At 41.3% G+C, this 22,882-nt stretch overlaps 1 protein-coding gene across 1 annotated transcript; it reads right to left on the bottom strand.

The window, feature by feature from the left end:
* Window positions 1-2,023: 2,023 nt before the first annotated feature.
* On the bottom strand, window positions 2,024-21,614 carry MED30 (mediator complex subunit 30). The gene is made up of 5 exons (XM_061995785.1): window positions 21,514-21,614; window positions 20,800-21,005; window positions 19,727-19,885; window positions 16,687-16,797; window positions 2,024-5,895 (listed from the first exon to the last, which is right to left on the bottom strand). The coding sequence occupies exons 2-5, from the start codon at window positions 20,971-20,973 to the stop codon at window positions 5,800-5,802; spliced, it is 540 nt and encodes a 179-aa protein (XP_061851769.1). The 5' UTR covers window positions 20,974-21,005; window positions 21,514-21,614; the 3' UTR covers window positions 2,024-5,799.
* Between the last annotated feature and the right edge of the window lie 1,268 nt (window positions 21,615-22,882).

The following is a 22,882-nucleotide window of genomic DNA, read 5'->3' as shown; positions in this document are numbered from 1 at the left end:
GTTTAGCAAGGAGCAGCTTTTGGCTTAGTAACGGGGAGTGGCTAAGAGAGTTTGCGGACTCTCCCCCGGCTCCTGGGTTCACATCCACCTCCGGCCCGGCTGGGCCAATCTGGCGCCTCTGCCAGCACTATTTAGGGGACGGGAATTCGGAATGCGAGACAGGAGGTGTAAGAGGATGGAGGCGACCACGCGGACCCTTCAGCCAGAGAAGGAGGAAGGAAGGAGAAGCGATAGACCAGAGACTCCTCTGCAAGCCGTGGCGAGAATGCAAGGTGTGCCCCTGCAATCTATGGAGGTCCATGGCAGGACCGAGAGTTACCAGCAGCTCCATGTGAGTGAGCCTGGATGGGCGAGGGACTGTGTGGGGAGACGGCCATGGCCCAGGCCGTGTTGGAGAGCCTGCGCGCCGCAGAGCAGCCCCACACGAGAGGCAGAGAGGAGCTGCAGCCTTTGGGATAAATGCACGTTTGAGCAGCCCATGCAGGGCTGCCGTGTGTGTGAGGTACACCACAGAGGAGCAGGGAGGACTGGTGTGGAGCCCACCTGTCCTGAGGAGGGACAAACGGCAGAAGCTATCGAGAATAGACTGACTGAAACCCCCACTGCCTGCCCCCCGCCCCCCCCCCCCCCCCCGAACCGTTCAGGAGGGGACAGGGTAAAACCACCGGGATCAGGGCTCTGAGCCCGGGAAGAGGGGAGGTGTGGCGGGAAGGTGTTCTTAAAAAGGCTGATTGGACTCTTCATTGTTGTATTACTCTGTGTTGTTTCATTTTGGTTATGTTTTGGGGTATGTTTTAGTTGGTGTTGCATTAAATTATTTTCTGTTTTCTTCCCCAAACCGAGTAGCCTGGTCTGTTTTGTCCTGGACCTTAAGTAGCAATTAAGCCCTCCCTGCCCTTGAGCAATTCTCAGCCTATTTGGCACTCGAGGCTAATCGTGGTCTTTGTTCCCTGATGGGCCTAAACCAGGACACCCATGCAGAAGCAGATTCACCTAGATTAGGTCACACGGGAACATGTCCAGACAGGTCTTGAAGACCTCCAAGGAAGGAGACTCCACACCCTCTCTGGGCAGCCTGTGCAGGACTCCATCACTCTCACAGGAGAATAGTTTTTTCTTATGTTTAAATGGAACTTTTTGTGTTCCAGCTTCATCACACTATTCCTTGTCCCGTTACTACATACAATAGTAAATAGGGATGTCCCAACCTCCTGACATCTAGCATTTAGATACTTGTAAACATTAATGAGATCCCCCCTCAGTTTCTTCTTCTCTAAACTAAACAGCCCCAGTTCCCGCAGCCTTTCCTCATAAGGAAGATGTTCCAGTCCCCTGATCGTCTTGGTGGCCCTGCACTGGACTCTCTCCAGTAGTTCTCAGTCCCTCTTGAGCTGAGGATCCCAGAACTGGACACAGGACTCCAGATGAGGCCTCACCAGGGCAGAGTAGAGGGAGAGCAGAACCTCCCTTGACCTGCTGGCTTCACTCTTCTTGATGCATCCCAGGATGCCATTGGCCTTCTTGGCCACATTGCTGGTTCATATTCAGTTCATTATCAACCAGGACTCCCAGATCTCTCTCTGCAGAGCTGCTCTCCAGCAGGTCAACCCCCAGCCTGTACTGGTGCATGGGGTTGTTCCTTCCCAGATGCAGGACTCTGCACTTGTCCTTGTTGAACCTCATGAGGTTCCTGTCTGCTCAACTCTTAAGCTGGTTGAGATCCTGCTGAATGGCAGCACAAGTAAGTTGCACATGAAGACACACAATAAGCTGAGATGCTCCCAGAGCTAAGTGGACACATGAAAATGTGCCGCTGCTTATTATCCTAAGGCCTATGGTCTTGACAGGACGTAGGCCAGTGAGGAGTGCTGTAAAACATGTCTTCTGCTTCTGACTGCATGCACACCAACACAAACAGTGTTCCTGCCTTTTGGTAGTGGTATTTGTTGTGTAATGTTGTAACAGATGCCAGAATGCACTCATGCAATGTGAGAAAAGAGCCTTAAAATCGACACTAGTCAGATTTGACACGAGAAAGTTGCACCACATTGCATTTATTTACCTTCTACATTCCATTGTTGTCCATTACCTTTTTTTTAAGTAAAATCTGACATTAGTACATATTGTCACTTTCATTAATACTTTTTTCACTAAATTTTCCTGCATTACATATCAGTCATTTTGTTATTATTACAGAGATTAACCTTCCCACTTGGAAAAAACCCTTCTCTTTCAAAGCCCTGATGTTCCACCATTATCAGCTTTCATTATCATTAAATAAGGAGACTGAACAAACTGCTCACTTTCTTCCCCAAATATTTTTGTTTCTGCACTGAAGAATTTGTAAATTCCTTTCTAATTCCCCATTTCCTCTGTTAGCACAAAGTAATTAAACTAATCCACCCTCTGTAAACCCCAATTGACCCACAGTGTCCTTGGCTGTCACTGTATTTTTTTTTTGACATTTTTTCTTCACTTCAGATCTTCAGATGTACATCTGGAGCTTACTGTTTTCCACAGCACTTGTCAGTCCTCCTTCAGCCGTAGTCGTTCTGGCTTTTGCAGACATCTTGTGCGCTGATGAAATCTTGCTTCCTATGAGACCAGAATCCTTGTCCTACTCCACCTAAATCCATCTTTACTGTGATTAATTGAAGTAGCACTTGTGCACAGGTTCCAATTTCTCCATCAGTAACAAATACTATAATCAGAGTGATTTTTTTTCTACAGGACAACAAAAATGGTCATGGTTTATTACAGCACTCTGGATGTGGCCTTGCTATCTCTACAGAAGAGAGGAAGAAAGGTAAATTCTTTGCATCTTTCCTGAGCATGGCATAAATCTGTCTTTTTGTGTAAGAAAAGCCTTGGACCTTTGCATAGTGCCTAGTAGGCATCTTCTGTGCTGTGGCACGGAACTGAACATTCAGTATCTGTTATACTGTCTACCAAGGTGCTGGATTAATGGTCTCATTTTCAAAGTGTATGTTAACTTGAGCTGTTCCCACAAACATTCTGCAAGTATTCAGCACCCTCCATCCACTGGAGCGAAACAGAGACCTAAGAACCCCAAACCCTTCAAATATTTTTATATACCAAGCACAGAACCATTCTAGGTTCTGGTATCTATTCCTGAGACTGTTTATCCAGCTTCTGCCTAATCGGAGACAGAGAAATAGTCAATGATATATAGACAACATAGACACATCTGTGCTGGTATTGCTTTGCTGGTATTGGTAAACACTTCACTTGGTGCCATTTCATTAACCAGCAATTGAAGTACAGTTAACATTAACTAAAATATTACATTTCAGCACACACTGATGCCCAGTAATTCCTTTAGAGTGTTTCACAGATGAGGAATTGCTACTTTTCTTAAAACTCTAATCTTCTTGGTCAAATCCTGTACCTACTCATGAATCTGCTAGTGTATGAATTATGTTCGCTAACTTCGCTTTCATCTGTGTAAGTCAAAGTGTACAGTTTTGGTCCAACACCTTGCAAAGTTCCTGGTTTGACAGTATTTACTGTGATAATTTACAATTCTGTCAATTCCTGCACTTTGCAATTTAGCCACTGTGCTATCTATTCTGGTAGTGGTTTAAAGTGTTTTCTCCTCTCTCCCGGATGAAAAATTGCAGTATAAACCTTGGCTACTGCTAGCAGCTGCATTAAGTAAGCTGAATATTGTATTGGCCAGACACTTACTTGCAGTATCTGCACTCTTATGCACATTTTAGGTTATTTTTGCATTGTTTATATGCAATAAAAAAACTCAACAAACTTCAAAGACATTTAGGAAGAATTACATAGGTAGTATAGAAGTAGTAGAACAAAATCTAGCCTGATGTCCAGTTTTAACTGTTTCAAGAATGGGACAAAATACTAAGTACTGAATTTTATACACACAATTAAGGTATTGGTATCATTTCAAAATCCAATTTGAATACTTCTAGGCTGGATGCATACTTACACATAAACAGCAAGTTGCCACTACACCTTGCAAACAAAACAGTGTGGCTGTATTTTAGACAAACAGCAAAATAAAACTTCCACTTGCAGTCTTCATTTCCTTCTCAAAAGGTTTATACATAAAACAGTCGAACCTCTCACAGCTGCAGAATCAACCATTACCTCCGAGGCACAAGTGTGCCACAGTGGTCAGCCTAAATGGGAAAGAAGCAGTTCTGCTGCATGCTTAGCCACTGAGAAAGCCACCTGTTCTCTCTTTTGGAATACAGGTGACATGGGAGTGACCTTACCTGTAACATGTTTTGACATCTACTCATGTTTAGGTATTGTCACAGTTACCTGTCACTTCAACACCACTTAATCAAAATTACCATTTTCTAGTTCTGTTTATTTGCAGCTGTAAGACTGGGTGTCCATTAATCTGTTCAGATTTAAAGCCTTCAAAAGGAGAAAGGTGAGATCAGATCTATCACACGCCAGTGATTTTTACCTCAAGGAACAGACAAATGGGTTGAAATTATTAAAAACCAAAATAAAAAAAGACTGATAGAACAACAAACCAGTGTAATATTTTTGAAACCATATATCTCAAATCAATAAGTGTTTGGTATCAAAACCTCATACTGTAAAAAGGGTCTCTTTAAAAAGAATAACATTCAACTGGGCTCTTCAGAAGGTTCTGAGTAAATCTTTCACACAAAGCTGATAAGGAATCTGACTGGCCATGGAATAAGAGTTAAAAGTAATACATAAAAAGTATATCATGAGGATGGTCAGTTTTCAACTGACAAATATTAAAGGTAGAGTGGCCTACAGATTCGTATCAGAACAATGCTATTTTACATTGTCTTTCATCTGGAAAAGAAACAAATAGTCCACTAGCAACAACTCTGCTAACAAAAACTACTAAGACTATTTTCAGGGCAAATGAAAATTGTGAGGAATACCAGAGGCAGAACAAAGAAATACGAACATTGACAATTAACTCAAAATAACAAAGTGCTCATACAGTTATATCCTCTAGGATTGGCAGTCTTAGGGAAAAGATGAATGAAGCATTTATGCAGTGCATTCTGGTAAACACGGTATTCCAACCATACATAAAGCTGCAGGAATACCACACCATAGAATAGCTAGAGCAGTACTTGAATCATAGTTACAGAGAAGTTCATGTTGAGGATATATGTATGTAATCTTCACTTACAAAGAATTACATCCATAAGGATAGGGGTAATTTTATGTAATTTCTGAGTTTTGCTCCAATTGACCTAATGTAACATCTCTCCATTGACAGGATACAGATGAAGATGAACTAATGTAGTACAGTAGGCCTGTAGTATATGTTCTCATACTGAGGAAACACATTGCATTGCAATCTCTGATCCTCATTTCAGTCCTGTAGCTTAGTAGAGTGACTTTTCTGTATTGCAGCTTTTCCTGTCTGTAGAGGTGGATTACACAGAATGGCAATCAAATACATGTTTTAAAACCAGTGTTAGTTATAATTATGTATTTAAAAAACCCATAAACAATTCTTTTATAAAAAACCACAACTGCACAGCAATCCAAGTTATTACTGTAAGTTACTCAGGCTGTTTTAGATTCGGCTTAACTGAATAACTCAGGTAAAAGCTGTAGGATGAATCTTTTATAGAAACAAAGCCAACACTGTTTAAGTTATTACAAAAACACAACATTTTAATCTTGAAGACTTTACAAACATTACTGCAATATGGTATGGGAAAACATGTAACTTCTGAGAAAGAAAATTAAGTATATCCAAACAAATTAATATCTTCTCTAATTACAAAGGCTGATTTTCCTTGTTCAGTTCCGCATTGCCAACATGGCATTTATGTCCCAGATTAGATTCCGTAACTGATCCATGATCTGCTTCAGCTGCTGATTCTTCTGTTTCAGTTTCTGTAGGAAGAGTTTTAGAAGGTTTATTTATTTGTGACCAGTTCAAACAGTGCACTCAGAAATTCGTAAAAATTACAATGTTATGGAATGCTCTCTGGACCTTTTTCTCAGTTGTCTGTGAGCCATAGTAGTGGCATAATACACCCTCTCTAAAGCACACTCTAAAAAGTACAAGAAAGCCTCCAAAGTGAAGGACCATTGCTAGATAGAGAATACTGTTTCTTTTCAAAGTAGCCTTTAATCAAAACCCTTGATCCCTTTAAACACAAGAGGCTTGGGAGGATCAGTCTTCTTTTTCCAAAGTCTGAAGGACGGCACTTTAAGTAGGAAGAAAGAATTTGGGGAACAGGTAAATTTATGTGAATATATGTTGTGTAATTTTGGTGCACAGAAAAATGAGGGATTAATAGCAGAATATTTGAACAATGCACATGGTACAGGTGAAGCCAATCAAGCTTTTCCAACCCTTCTGCCTACGTAAGTCAACCCTTGTTTTATCTTGAAAGAGAAATTCCCAATCCTACTTCTTTATATATATACTTTTTTTTTTTGTGAACCACAGAAGCATTTGAAGGAAAAGAAGTGCAAACTCACTTTTATTTGGGTACATAAACAGAACTTTAAAAAAAAATGTCTTTGCAGAAACAAGTTCAGTGCATTAAGACAGGGCACAACCTCCCTAACCTTTCATGTTTCACAGTAATACACATATTTACTGTCCAATTTGTTCATTTTCCTTCTCAAATCAGAGCTGCCAAAAACTAAGTTACTGTGTGTTGTTAACAACAACCAATGTCCTTCATTTCATTTTGATTTGATGTCAAGTCTTCTCACATTAGAGACCAAACTACTTTCCCATTAGGAAAGTCCAGAGTTTCAAGTAAAGTGAAAGCACAGGAAGGACTTTCAACCATCCAAAGAGGACAAACTATTTGTAATGTTTCAGGTTTGACATAACTTTGTTACTTCCACAGCATAAATGGCAATATATTAAAAGGGTGACTCAGATCAGTAATATATGATCTGGAAAGTAACTGGAACAGTGATAAATGGAAGCAACAAAAGAAGCAATATCCTGAAAAATCAATCTCCTGAATTTTGGTGCAGAGACACACCAATATTTTTAAAGTCGCCCAGCTGGTCAGCTGGGAAAGAATTCCAGATTAAAAAAAACCAGAAGCCTGTTCACTCCAGACCTGTAAAAATGATCTGAAGTAATATGGTGATTAGGGTTAGGATTACATAAGGAACACAGTACTTTGAGTGAGGGAAATAATCCTGAGCACAGACTTTGGTGGACATGTTCCCTGCAAGCAGAGACAACTCTCAATTCCATACTCCCGAGAAGGATGTAGAAACAGATGTGGAACAGTTCATGCACACTAACTTGGATTTTCTAATCTTTTCACAGGCTAAAAGCTATTTTAAAGACAACTATGTGCCTTTACCCAAGGCCTCTTCTCATTTGCTAATCCTCACAATATATAGCGGAGATCCAATTCCTAAAGACAAGAAAGAAAACTGAGAATCGTGTAGTTACCACAGCATCCAAATGACAGAATTGCAAGTGTCTCCCTACAAAAGCTCATAATGTAAGATGCTGGTGTCTGAACAAGCACAAGAGGGTGAGATAAGTCTGTTCATACTTGTGGCATTGTAAAATACAATTCTGCTTGCCATCTTCATTACATCAAAACTAGGAGTTTAATGCCAGCTGTCACTCACCGATACCGAGGCCATGCCATCTCATGGCTTTCCAAAGCCTTCATCAATAGAAATGAAGACTGAACAGTCAGCGATGGTTATACAAGTCACAGACAGAAGTAACCCTTCACCTCGAATATGAAGGCTCTTCTCTCTCCATCCATGTCTAATGCTGCTGTTAAACACCGTTAGGTAGGGTATGCTCACATGAACTTTGCATAAGTTACACCCAAAAGACTCATTCTCTAAGATGGTTTTAATTTCTTTTGCAAGTGTTATGAAACTCTAAATTGCTTGATCTTTACCTGATGCTAGACAAGGGAACCTTCAAATTGGATTTCATTTGTTTTCAAAGCATCTGTAAAGATAAGAAGTCTACAGATGTTCATTTATCTGAAGATAATTTAAAATCCTTGTCTTTGGTGAAGAGCTATTTTCTTAGCTCTTCTTTCTAGAGAAGAATTCTAATTGAAATGCATATAGTGAACTTTGTTACCAATATTTGACAGGCAGTGGTCCACACCATAAAGTACTACATAATTAATACATTCCTGCAGTGCTGGCCTCTGCTTAAGGCTTTTATGAACCAGTTAGAACAGCTCAGCTCAGGTCTAACCTTAGAAAGATAGGTGAAATGGCTTTCTAGGGTAATGGCAAGTTCTATAAGCAGCTTCTGCAGCAATGACAAATCTTCATTTGAACAGATTGCTTGCAAGTTGTCTCCCACTCTTTCCTCCTTCAACTGAAATGACTTAGCTGAACTCTGGTCTGCTTCTCAGGATGAACAGTTGTATGAAACAAGAGAAGGTACTTCATCCCACATATATGCTACAGCTTCTGGCTTTATGTCTTTTAAGATAGCACAGAAAATATATCTTATATGAGGCAGTTTATAATGAGTTTAATTCAACATACATCTTACAGGGTTGTTTCTCTTAGCCTTGGTCAGAAAAGTGATCTGACTGTAAACCAATCCTAAGGGGTCTTCTTTGGTGACACCAACTTTCCATGTGATTAACTATCCATTTTGACTGACACTGCAAGTACTACATGCCACCTCCATGATGGAGGCAGCAAGGACTGCACCTTGCCATAACCAAGGAGACCTCAGTAGGCTTAGGTCAGGTAGGACATGTATGAAAACATGTACAGAAGCACAAACCCCATTTTAAACGAAACAAAGAGGGAGAATCATAATGTACACCTAGAAAACAACTTTCAAGGAACAAGTTATAAAGAACTTGATATATTTCATCAGATTTGGGTTCAGCAGGACACAGCAATTTCAGCTTCAACTTAAATCAATTTTTGACTTAACTGGCTTTTGGCTCACTCTCATTTCATTTGAAATCAATGCTGTCTAGACCGATTCACAACTTTGTATCAGAGATGTATCAGAACTTTCCTCTGCACATTGTTGCCATCTCTCTCCTCATCTTTCACATTCTAAAACCTAAACTTCATTGCATTATTTTTCTGCACTCAATCCATTTGTTAAAAGCCCGTCTTTGGGCAAAGATAACAGTGTAAACGAGCAAGATTATATTCTGTCTGATGCCTGTAAAAATATCAAAAGTACTTGCCTATGTTGTACAGGCTCTTCTGCTTAAGGAAAAAAATAAAAAGTGCTTCCATCTTGAAAATCTTATATAAGACCTGTATGCTGTGCCAGCAGCTATAGTTTTTACTTGCTCTGGTCAAACTTGCAACAGTACAGGCCAGAAGTACATCTAAGCATAACAAAGCATTAAATATTAATAACAATAATAACTTTACTTGCATAAATCTCAGCAGAATTAAAACAATTGTTTACTTTGTTGATTACAACTCTACTACAGAAAGAATTTGCATCATCTTCTGTTTCATGAGTGTGTTACTCCTTCTGAGCACTAAACTGCTGTAGGAAGTTGTTCAAAGGCAAATGAAGGCAACACTGGCCTCTGCTTTGCCGTACCCAGAAATTTCTACAGAAATACAATGGTTTTGATAGGCCAGAAAAGGTAAAGCCTGTCCTAGCAATTCATACTGTTCTTTTAACTGAGCCCTTCATAATGAAATCTCTGATGTTAAGGAGGTGGAAAAACCTCTATTTTTCCCCCCTTTCAGTTTTATAGCAAAATGACTTGCAATGTTTTAGCCACACAACAGGGGAAAAAAGAAAGAAAAAATGTCTCAACAATTTGCTCAAACTCTCTGAAAGATGCCAAATGATTTTCTAACTTATGGCTATTCAAGTGATGCCAAGGCCCACTCTCCATCGTAATAAATTCCCATATCCATGTTACCTATATATAATATTCTTCCCAAACAGAGAAAATGTATTCATCACTAGTATACTAACTGCTGTGCAATCAAACATTAACATATTCACTGTGCAAAAACTACAGCTTTTCCTCGTGTCACTGACAGGCAGAACTGTTCTTACTGGAAATGACAGACTGGATTTTCTGAGTCCCTCCTCACCTAAGAGCTGGAAGGAAAACTGCTCCTGCGTGAATAACTCTTTGTTCCTGAGACAAGCAGAGGCACCGGTGACAGTCTGTTCTCCACTGCATGCTCAATACTTCTCACACATTGAACCAGACAGCAATTGCATGTATCCTCTGCTCTGTTGCTCAGAGGAATAAGTGTGTTCGTTAAAATAGATGGATGTTTGCTTCATACCAATTATTTATAACTCAGTGACGAAGCCTAAGGTCCTACCTATTGTGTACCCTCTAAGTTATGTAGCTTGTAATAGTATTATCTATTCCCTAAGGTGCTTTTCCACCACCCTTTGCAGTGTTACATCCTCATTCTTAACATGAAAATCACACAGATGTATGATCCTCAGATACAGATGGCAACCTAAATCCCAGGAACACTGAATAAAACTGGAGTGCCTGCTAACTTTGTCCAGAGACATCTTAGATTCAAGTCCACCACTAAACGTCATATTTTAACAGCTTCCCACATATTCAAAGGACAACTATCATGAACCATTAGGGGAAGAATAACTACCACTGACATTTTGTGGCAGAGACAAGGATAAAAATCTAGTCCTCAAGAGAAGCCTGCGGTTACTTACTGCTCACCTTAAATCCTTCCTTCTCATTCCCAAATTCCCTGCTTATTCAATACTTTCATGTAAGCGACACAATAAATAAACAAGGATTCTTATATCTTCTATATCACACTCCAAACAGTGCCTAGTCTGTATCAAAAGCAGGAGTGGTGTGGGGAGTGGGGCAGGAAAAGGAATCAAAAGCGATAATGTTATAAAGACTGTACAATATGGGATTACATGAGGACAAAAAGGGGACAATGGAGATTGTGTGGACAAGTTTTAGCTTGGCATTTCCTAACTTTTTTCCATCTTATAACCATGACACTATTTTGATATAGGAAGCTACATGTAAAAGTTTGTGTGCAACATTTTATATGAATCTGAAAAGGAAATATTTTATTATATGGATCAAAGCACATCTGAGTGCTGAGAGAGCCAGCTGATGACATTACAAGACCACTTTACCTAATTTTCTATTGGAGATGGTGAGAGGCTCCTGATGAAAAAGGAAATAACTCATTTTCAAGAAAAGCAAGGATCCAGAAAACTACAGAAACTACAGGCTGGTCAGTCTAACCTCAAAAAGGCTGTACAGCAAATCCTTCTGGAAGTTGTGTCCAGATACATGAACGATAACGTGACTAGGAATGTCACCATTCTTGGATCATTTGGTAAATCACCTTGGATTAACCAAAGATGTGTTGTGCCTGACCAATCCAATAGCCTTCTAGTGAGAAATGACTGGCTGTGTGGCCAAGCTGAGACCAGGGGACTTTCTTTACTTCATATTAGGCAGGCTTTTACAGTCTCTCATAGTATCCTTGTAGCCAAATTGGAGAGATGTGGTTTGGACAGGTGGATTACAAGGTGGACAGAAATCTTGCTAGAGTATTGGATTCTATTGTGATCATCTTGTTAAGACCAAGTAGGCAGCTGGTCACTCTTCATGTTTCTCATGATTGATACTAAGATCAATATTCTTAATATTGTCATTAATGACTTACCCACACTTAATGACCTAATCATTGTATCAAATTTGTGGACAATACCAAATTGGGGGAAGTGGTCAATCTACTCAGTGGTAGGATGTCCAATTCAGAGGGACTTCAACAGGTGGGAAATGCAGGCCAACACCTACCTCAAGAACTTCAAATCAAGTACATCATACATCTGAAAATAGAATTAACTCAAGCAACAGCAAAAGCAGAGGGGTGCCTGAGTAGAAAGCAGATTTTTAGAAATGGACCTGAAGTCCTTTTTCAAACTTTCTGCCAAGCTGAACATGAGCCAGCAGTGGATCTTTTTGCATCAAAGAAGACTACACAACACACTATATTAACAAGAACTTTTCTATAGGGTCAAGTGAAATCGTTCTGCTCCTCTATTTGGCTCTGGAGAACAGATGTCCAATTTGAGGCTCAATACAAAATACTATCAGAGCAGAGTATGTCTAATGTAAGGCCACCAAGATGATTAAAGCTACAGTTGTTCAATAACAAGCAAAGAAGGCTAAGGCAGGATTGCAATGCTATCAGCTACATAATGAAAATGATAGAAAAGACAAAGCTGGAATCTTCTTGATTGTACACAGCAAAAGGATGAGGGACACCAGACAGAGTTACAACAAAGAAAATACCAGTATAACATTAGGAACTTCCACAGTGAAAGCTGATACTGAAAAAGGCCCAGAAAGGGTACCATTTCCATCCTTACAGATATTCCAAATGCTACTGAGCAACTGGATCTGACTTTGCTGATTGGCCCTACTTTGAGCTGGAGGTTCAATCAGATAAGTTCCAGAACTCCTACAGAGCCTAAACTCCTTTATGATGCTACCATTGCAGAGAGCCAATTTGTATACCCAAAATGAGACAGAACTGTCTCCACTGCAGATAGATCGGCTGAGAGGTGTCCCAATAATTCTTCCCCAGCTGTTAAAGCATTTTTTGGTTCACATTCATAATTTTTGGTGAAAAAGAATTCTACAAATCCAAAGAGAAAGACTAATTGTAAATTGCAGTAATTTTAAGGACTGCTTCCCTGCACAACATCAGCTGCAGTGCACAGCCATTCTGCTACCAAAAAGGCCCAGAGCTAAATTTGTAACAGCTTAACTTAAAAGCCTGTCACGTAGATTGTCTTTTCCTCTCTTTGCAAGATCACTGTTAACCAGCTGGCAAAGATGAATAAAGAATTTCAAACATGATTGTTTTCTAAAGGATCACCTGGAATGTCCTGATGCCATTTCACATAATTTCATTTTCACACAAATGTACTAAGACTACTAATCAAGCAACGGTTTCCTTAAGTGCTTCATTTGAAACTAGATCTACAGCATCTAGAAAAATCAAAACTGTACTTGCTCCATTTCTAAAAACAAGCAGTAAAAATAAAACCTGCTGATAAGGCAGCAATACAGATTAAAGTGTTACCGGTCTGTGATTTGATATCTTCTGTTGTAAATCCTGTCAAATGTACTTCAAGATCATGGATCCAAGGTAAGCCTGACACCTTAAAAATACTACAGATGATGGCATACTTGAAAGAGCACTAAAGACTCAAAAACATGAAGAAATTTTAGTAACAGGTTCCAAATGTTGCAATTAAAAATTGTTCAGTGAAAATTGGATAAGGACTTCTATTAGTTGACCAATGCAAATATTAAACTGGTTCTGGAACAGTAAATTACTTGTTCTGGAAGAGTCAACCACCTCAGTAATTTACAACCCCAGAAAGCAAATACAGATAAAATAAGCAATATTTTGAGGAAATGCAGGGGAGAAATGTTTGGTATAAAAAGCAGAATGTTGCTTGGTTGTTTTTTAATAACGGCATATTCTTAGTGCCGGCAAAAAAAGTCTCTTTTAGTTTTAATATTAATAGGTTTATTTAAACCTACAGTTACTAAATATTACAGAACTGCCAGGACAGGAATTCATTACCTTGTAAACTGATCTATATTTAAAATTAATGGACAAGTACTCCTTGGCCAAGGTGAGCATTAAACTTTCTGACCTAAAATGTAAGTCTAATAGCAGAATAAATCAATAAATAAGGCCAAACCATGTCACTATACAGTAAACTGATATCCAAAGCTACTGCAGTATTTAGGAACTCAACAGGTTCTCCTGCCTCACGAGTGAGATGATGAGTAAATGCTCTTCTCCACTGAGGATGGTCCCTTTCCAGACAACTGCAGTAGCAAAGCAGAGCTGCTTTGGAAGGAACATTTTTGCATGAGAATATATGGTCCACAAGATTCATATGATCTGCTAGTATCATCTGTGCACCACACTGCAGGGCAGTTAGTGTCTTTCATTTACATCCAGAGATACACTAAGGAGATGTGCTGGTTCTGGTTGGGGTAGAGTTCACTTTCCTCACAGTAGCTAGTACGGGGCTATGTTTTGGGTTTGTGCTGAAACAGTGTTTGTAACACAGGGATGTTTTTGTTACTGCTGAGCAGGGCTTGCACAGAGTCAAGGCCTTTTCTGCTCCTCACATCACTTGACCAGTGAGGGAGCTGGGGATGCACAAGAAGTTGGGAGGGCACATAGCTAGGACAATTGACCCAACTGACCCAAGGGATATCCCAGACCATATGGCACCACGTTCAGCATATACAACTGGGAGAAGAACAAGGAAGGGGGAGTGTTCAGAGTGATGGCGTTTGTCTTCCCAAGTCACTGTTACACATGATGGAGCCCTGCTGTCCTGGAGATGGCTGAGCACCTGCCTTCCCATCAGAAGTGGGGAATGAATTATTTGTTTTGCTTTGCTTGCGTGCACAGCTTTTGCTTTACCTATTAAACTGTCTTTATATTTTGTCCCTTTTACCCTTCCAATTCTCTGCCCTGTCCAGTGAAGGGGAGTGAGTGACTGGCTATGTGGGGCTTAGTGGACAGCTGGAGTTAAAGCATGACAAGAGATCAGACTGGCTGGGATATTACAGCAAGAAGGGCAAAATTAAGAGACACCTATGAAAGGTCTAAGAATTCAAATGTCTCAATAGTGTCCAAGTATTGGGTTACTGCAATAACACTTTCTTTGGTAGTAGTAACATGCAAGACTGAAAAAATACTGCCTATCACAGCAAAAAGGATTAGGTAAGAGCAGGAGAATCTGCTGAAGCAAGAAAAAACAGGGGGCCAAGAATATAGAAAACATCTCCATCTATCATGTTGGCTTCCCTTTCACAGCCATTTTCATCAACATTTTATATTACCAAAATTTTGCTAGAATAAAAAAGCAAAATTGAGTTGAAGACGGACATTACATATCACAGAGGATTGAAAAGCTGTCAGGAGAACCAGCTCCTGACAAAGAGAGCTATTTGAGTCCAGCACTCAGTGTCACAAGTTAGACTAGATTCTAGTAATTTTTCTTTGCAAAAATAAGAATTTCTTTCGTCTTAAAAAAACCCCAAGCATTTCCTGTTTTGTAATGCAGTAAAATCTGTACCTTGAAACTGGTAGTGGATGTGCTTAGATGAATGGAGAGTGACAAAAGAAAAATATTCAGTGTACATTCAAAACCAAGAAGTTTAAATTTCTTTTGCAGCAGTTAGCAAGTATTTATCCAAAAAAAAAAAGCACCACAGAAAGTTCAACTACCTTTTGAAAATGTACGGTGGAAAATCTGAAAACTAGGTCTAGGCATTTAAGTGTAAATACAGATCAGATTTAAGTGGAATCATAGAATGGTAGGGTTGGAAGGGACCTTCAGAGATCATCCAGCCCAACCCCTCTGCAGAAGAAATTCCACCTAGATGGACGTCTGTGTACATTCCTAATCAGCAATTTGCTACCAATGGTCCTGTAAAATCATCAACCTTTTAAAGATTTAGAACTCATCATAAACATTTATGAAATTCTTTTCACAAGATCACACCAAGGAGGTTTTAAAAAAAATAATTAGCATACAAGAACAACAACAAGGGCAAAAACATGTCATAACACTATCAAAAACATAGAAAATATGGACAGTTAAGCTTATTAACGCTGAAAAATTGCAAATAAATGTGCATAAATTCATGGTAAAACATTACATACAATGTAATACATACAACCCCACTACATCAGCAATACACAGAGAGAATACAACAGGACAGTTGACAACTGCTTCTCTCTAAATCCACGTAGTCCCCATTTTCTCCTGTACAACAAACATGCATTTTTCTATATAAATGGCTTGTGAAAAATCCAGTACATCTCTAACTGGTGGAGACAAAATACCATAAATGTTTTAAAAGCCAAAAACCCATCAATTATTCTCTCTATAAAGAAACATTTTATTCATTTATTCCCTTTGTTTGGTGATTTTTGTAGATGATGCCTTTTTATTACAGTTACAGAAGTACTTAATTAATCCTATCTTTGTACTTTACAGACTGAAGAAACAAGACTCAAAATTGTGGTCTGGTAAAACTACATCATTTTAATCTCAATATTATTTCAGCATTTACTACAACATATTTATTTTTAGATTCAAATCCATCTTTGGTAATGGTACTCAATTGCATACTGCCACTCAAACTGAACCTTTAACAGCATCTCTATCCTACACAGTGCCTTTTTTCCTGACTGTCTCAAGACTCAATAAATGCAATGTTTTAACAAAGGGAAAGGTTCCCCTCAAACCATTAAAGTACAGAAAGCCCTGAAAACACTTTACCAACTCACATCATTGTGATAATACTTTTTTTAATATCTAAGGTAAAGTTTTGAAGAGAAATAAGCTCAACAGACACCTTACCTTAATCTGTACTGCCAGTATCTCATGGGTTAAGTATAAACATAACACATCATATTCTGAAGAATATACATCAGTTTAAAAAGAGGCACAAGTTTAAACTGTCAGAAAACCTAAACTCTACAGGAAGATGTAAGCTAAAAAAATACTGCTTAAAAGACAATTCTGACATGCAAGAAGTATTTATTAACAAGTTTGATGGCAGTCATCACACATGCTATCAACCAAGACATTTAAGCTTTATAATGACAATGTGACAGTTCACTGCAAATTAATTTCAGCTTTGTTACCTTATTTACTTCCATGATTTCCCTTCTCTCTTCACTTGCAAAACGAAGCTGACTTGCAGCACCACGATCATCATGCTTGGAGCCATCTTCCTCAACGTATGGAATAAGTTGCTGTGAAGACAAGAGACATTGGCTTAAGGAAAAAAAAAAAGAACTTAAACTCAGGCAGTACAGGAGATACATAAGCTACTACCATTTTCTCCAAAGGTTCAAACTACTGAAGGGGATGTGGAGAGAAGCTTACTTCACCATCTCAAACCCAAAGGCCTTGGAATGACCTCAGTCATTTCTCCAGGAAAATGATGTGCCTCCACAAGACACAATCCCACATATTACCTAAGCAATTTCACAACTGCAGGCAGCACTCAGTCTTTACATTTTAAGATGTTTATCACAGGTAATCCTTGCATTTTTCAACTCTCTACACTGTGATTTTAAAATTTCCTATTCCACAGTCTGAAATATCCCAAACATGAAATTATCATTATTATAAAGTATTTCAGTGATATACTAAACACAATTGTGACTGGCTTTACATAGCTATGTGGTTAATAGCCTAATTACAACTTGCTATTTCAGTGGGCCTCTGTTTGGCTGTTCTTAAGGCCAGACTATCAGTTACCCAATGGGAGTTTTTCCATAAGAATCTTCCCACTATGATCTCTTCAAGCACACAGCGTACTGTCTTTCCTTTAATCTTCTACAAAGTTCAAAATATTTGCCAAATAATTTCTAAATTAATGCTAATGTTTCTTCCTAAAAAAATTAAAAATAAAAAGAATCAGTAGATGAAAAAAACCCAAACATGTTTTGTGTCAGAACACTACCACGCTTTTAACATCTTATTAAAAAATAACTAGAAGTTGTAACATTTTACAGGTAACATAAATACACTAACTCCAGTCTATTGTTGACTTTTCTGTCCTCAACTGAGAGAAGCTAATGGTGATAGCAAACTTACATCCTTGTTCACATACACATTACAGAAAAAACATAGAATCATAGAATGGTAGGGGTTGGAAAGGACTTTTGAAGATCATCTAGTCCAACCCCCTTGCAGAAGCAGGTTCACCTAGGTCAGGTGGCATAGGAACATGTCCAGGTGGGTCTTGGAGACCTCCAAGGAAGAAGACTCCACACCCTCTCTGGACAGCCTGTGCCAAGGCTCCTTCACCCTCATAGTAAAACAGTTTTTTCTTATGTTTAAATTAATCTTTTTGTGTTCCAGTTCATCCCACTACCCCTTGTCCTGTTGCTAGATACAACCAAATGAAAGACTAGTAATCAATGTAAACAAACAAGAAGATATTAGTTTAAAAGTCTAGGAACAAGTTGTTTATCTCATGCACATTAACTTAATTATCCTGGAGTGCAGGCATTCAGTAGCATCCTTCAGCAATTCTGATGGAAAACTTACTTTGATTTCATTCACTGAAAATATAATTGCCTTCTATACAAAAATTTTTGCAGGTCATTCTTACCAAACTTATCAAAATAGAGAGAAATGACCAGACTAGACTTTGCCATGAAAATATAGCAAAGGTTAACAACTTACTACATTTGTGTACCATAAAGCAGAAGTGGTATGGATCCTAAATACTCTTGAAAAAAACTCGTCTCTCTGATGGATAAAGTGTACCATCCACAGCAGTGCATTTCCTTTGAAAAACCCATATTTTTCAGGAAAGACAAGAACTACATCTAGTACATAAATGAAGCAGGAAATTTAATCAATTAGAAAGCTTTGTAGCCAGACCTACTTCAAGATTTTTCTCATGCCTTGCTATGTTGGTTAACAGAAAGTTGATAACAGTACCTATTACATTGCTAGCAGATACCAAGGAAAAAAACACAAAGGCATTTATACCAATAATAATAGACTAAGGAATAGTAGTCGGTAAACTTCTATTTCCTGTTTAAAATGAACAGCTGATATTCTTTAAAGATATGGTTACAATGTCAGTCATTAAATAAAATGATTGAGACTATCACTGAAAAACTGAAATAAGAATTTAAGAAAACTGACACAAGAGTAACAGGCCCTAACTAACAAAATACAGGGCAGGCATTCTATTAGCTTCAGAACAGCAAAGACTACGGGGATAGAAGAAAAAGAATTAGAATTCCAACTATCAGTATAAAATTGTGTGCACAAGGTATCAGTGACATCTTGCATTGAAGAAAAGCTTAAAGGGCCTACTCATTTTCTCTACAGAGATTCTTTTACATCCTGGTAACAGAAAAAAACAGTGAAAAAAACCCTCAAACTACCAGCTCTGACTTCATTCCAACTGTATGCAAAAACAAGACACTTTGATGGCTTTTAAAGGAGACACAAGTATTCAGGTATTGTACACGAGTTAACAAAGCATGAAAACTGATTTATCCTCAGAATCCAGAGGTCAATAATTAAGGAATTGCACAATTCTGGTTAATATAGAGCTGTAGTAACTCAAACCATAATAGAACATAGGCTTTATGAGTATCACTAGGAATTACAAACAACTTAACTTGCAAGGAAAAGTTTATAAGGAATAATTTTGGCCAATCTTCCTTCCTGAATGTCTTATGCTGACAGCTTTTCCATCATCACTGCACATTTAGATTTGGTTCATACTGACTTGGCAGGCGAGGGAACTATGGAAGCACAGATTGATAGCCACAGAAAAGAGAATAATCCTTATTACTCAGAGAGCCAGGCTGCCAGGGGAGAGCTTAAAGCAGACTTTTCCTACTGTACCAAACAACACAAACTGGTGAATGTACCAAGAAGCCTCAGGAAAATGGCTAAAATTTTAAATGAAGTACGATTTCAAAATTAGATGCCTTCCAAGTGATAAGAATTGATGATGTTAATGTGAAAGTTTCATCGTCTTTCAACCAGCTCCAAATAATACACAGAATTGAGTCCACTGAACGATTCCAGTCTCATTTAAAACTTGTTTGTCATGAGTCCCTTGCATCCCACAAGAATGGATGATATGCTAAGCACAGAGTGGTTGTTCTGATTTGCAACTTACAAATAAATAAAGATACTTACTTCTATGGGAACAGGATCAAGCCCAGCACAGTTTTCATTGCATTTGTCATAGACTAATCTCAGTTTTCTGAAGAGTATCGATAGCTGACGGAGATGTTCTTGCAGCTTTCCCAGTCTGTCTTGATACGTTCCAGTATGATAAGTAACACCATTCGGTAACTTAAGAGAATCAAAACCCCAAAAGGTTAAAAATATTACATTAAGGTTTCAGTCACACCAAATAAATAAATGAAAATTAATCAGAGGGGAGGTTGTAGATTTTCAAATAAGACCATCACACCAGCCCCACAGAAATAACTGAAATTACTTGTCTTCATCAGCAACATTCTGTGGTTTATCTGCTCATCTGATGTGCTAAATCGCTTCTGTCAAACAGCTTCATGTATTCTATACTTCAGTCAGTGCCTATTTCTCTGTAACTCTTTTCAGTGGGTGTCTTCAAAATGCTTAACCATGACACTGTTGTAATCAGAGTATTATACTTTGAGACTTTGTGTCTCAACCCCAGGTCACAATTCAGAGACACAAAGTGAGTTCACAGTAAACTCTTAAGTACATACACCTACACCTAAGGTAACTACAGAAGGAAACTGCTAGAGTCATGAAAATAAGAGGAACTGGGAGCAATTACTTATCTTCTGCTCTTAACAGAGAAACACAACAAAAGTTTGTATATTTTCTCAGTAAATAGCCACAAAGAAGGACTATGATCAACTTAACAACAAGAAGAAACATCAAGAAATTCTAGGTGGAAAATATTATGGAAAAAGAATGAAAACTCCTCTAAAATTACTCCCCCGATGTTAATAAAACCAGAGAAACATAACTGGCATATATAAACCGACTTCAAAAAGGAAAACACAAACACTTAGTGTATTTAGAGCACATTTATTGTGGGGGCAGTGAAAAGTCAACATTTCTGAATTTAAGTAAACACATGGAGCAGTATTCACAAGGCAGTTTGACCGACTTTATGTATTTAAATGTCCTGAGCTACTTCCTGTGCCTACATATACCTGCAGTTGGTAAAAACATGTGAAGCTAAAGACCATAAAATGAAAGTAATTTCTCACCTGCATGTTCCTCAGTAACTGGAAGATTTCCATGGTTCGAAACACAATGTCCTGCACAGTCTCTTGGCCAATTCGACAAAGAGAAGCTGTGTTTACCTCCCTAGCTGCCTGAGCCTGTGTCCCCGTGAATGCCCCGGGCGGCATGCCTGCCCCAGCGAGAGGGGGAGTGGACATCTCCTGCCGTTAACCAGTCCCACCGACTCCGGCTGCACAAACAAGTTAAAAAGCAATGATTAAATTCTGTCTTGAGTCTGTTATAACATACAAAGTTGTGTATGGTGACTATACCCTTCCTTTTGCCCAGACGTGGTGCTATCCAACATCGGAATGCAAGCGAGTCAGTGCAGTACCGTTTAGCTTGAAAACCTCTCTCTGAACCCCGGCGGCTTTGCTGGCCAGCGGAGCTGGGGCTCAGAGCGGTCCCCAGGAGGGTCCCTCCCTCGATCTGTCTCTGGGGGACACAAAAAGGTCTTTTGCCCAGCTTCATCACGTAAAATCGCAGGCCTGCCCCTGGGATCCGGGACGGGCTCCTGAGGATGGCCTGAGGCACTGCTTACCCACCCCGCGGGGCGGGAGGCCTGGGCACAGGCGGTGCCGCGGGACCCGGCCGGCCCGGCCCGTTTGGCGCTGCGGACCCTGCCGGACAAGCAGGCCCGCGACAGAGGAAACAGCCCAGGAGTTCGCGCTCCCCCGCGGGCGGCGGACGGTACTCACGGGGGCCCGGGGCGCCGCGTTGCCCTGGAAACGCGCAGGCGGAAGCGCTCGGCGGCGCACCGAAGCGCCGCGACCCGGGACGGAAGCGACGTTACGACGGCCGCCGGGGCGGGGCGAGAACGAGAGCTGGGCGGTGGCGCCGAGCTCCGGGGCGGGGAGCGGCCGCCGGGGCGGGGCGAGAGCGAGAGCTGGGCGGTGGCTCTGAGCGCCGGGGCGGGGAGCGGTGGCCGGGGCGGGGCGAGAGCGAGAGCGAGAGCTGGGCGGTGGCGCTGAGCGCCGGGGCGGGGAGCGGCCGCCGGGGCGGGGCGAGAGCGAGAGCTGGGCGGTGGCGCTGAGCGCCGGGGCGGGGAGCGGCCGCCGGGGCGGGGCGAGAGCGAGAGCTGGGCGGTGGCTCTGAGCGCCGGGGCGGGGAGCGGTGGCCGGGGCGGGGCGAGAGCGAGAGCGAGAGCTGGGCGGTGGCGCTGAGCGCCGGGGCGGGGAGCGGCCGCCGGGGCGGGGCGAGAGCGAGAGCTGGGCGGTGGCGCTGAGCGCCGGGGCGGGGAGCGGTGGCCGGGGCGGGGCGAGAGCGAGAGCTGGGCGGTGGCTCTGAGCGCCGGGGCGGGGAGTGGTGGCCGGGGCGGGGCGAGAGCGAGAGCGAGAGCTGGGCGGTGGCGCTGAGCGCCGGGGCGGGGAGCGGCCGCCGGGGCGGGGCGAGAGCGAGAGCTGGGCGGTGGCGCTGAGCGCCGGGGCGGGGAGCGGCCGCCGGGGCGGGGCGAGAGCGAGAGCTGGGCGGTGGCGCTGAGCGCCGGGGCGGGGCCGCGCACGGCACCGCACGGCACCGCACGGCACCGCACGGCACCGCACGGCACCGCACGGCACCGCACGGCACCGCACGGCACCGCACGGCACCGCACGGCACCGCACGGCACCGCGGCGGCCCGTGGCGTGTCCGTCAGGCCAGCCACGCGTGTTGAGGCGCCCTTATGTCCGCCGCGAACGGTGCTCCGGTGAACGCTGGGTCGTCTTTCGGGCTTGTTGAGGGTTCGGGCAAGTCAACGTCTCGAGATGTGTTCCCGGAGCCCTGCGTGCGGTTTCGTGAGGGTGAAGAGTTAGATTAAAGTCTTGGCGCCTTCACAAGCCACCCCTGTAATGCAGCTGAGGATTTGGACACACCATTTTTGGCAGATCATGCCGATAAATTGCTGAGTATCAGTTTTACGAGGTAGTTGTGTATGTGTGGGTGTAGACATGCACACCTGTATTCATTTTATAGCCCTGTAGGTGTGCTGGTACTACTTTTGCATAGATAGCTTTTCACCAGTGGAGAGGAGCCTTATACTTTTGCCTTCCTGAATCACAGTATTTACATGGGTATAAAGCACTCAGGTGT

Source organism: Colius striatus, chromosome 4, assembly GCF_028858725.1.
Source record: "Colius striatus isolate bColStr4 chromosome 4, bColStr4.1.hap1, whole genome shotgun sequence".
Classification (NCBI taxonomy): domain Eukaryota; kingdom Metazoa; phylum Chordata; class Aves; order Coliiformes; family Coliidae; genus Colius; species Colius striatus.
The sequence above is the reverse complement of the archived record's forward strand: the minus strand, read 5'-3'. Positions and strand labels throughout refer to the sequence as shown.

What these genes read in the sequence shown, in the direction of transcription:
- MED30 (XM_061995785.1), bottom strand. Translation starts at nt 20,973, where the DNA reads ATGTCCACTCCCCCTCTCGCTGGGGCAGGCATGCCGCCCGGGGCATTC. An exon ending in AGTTACTGAGGAACATGCAG is followed by an intron (nt 19,886 to 20,799) that starts GTGAGAAATTAC and finishes GATTCTCTTAAG; the next exon opens with TTACCGAATGGTGTTACTTA. An exon ending in AAATCATGGAAGTAAATAAG is followed by an intron (nt 5,896 to 16,686) that starts GTAACAAAGCTG and finishes CTCTTCCTACAG; the next exon opens with AAACTGAAACAGAAGAATCA.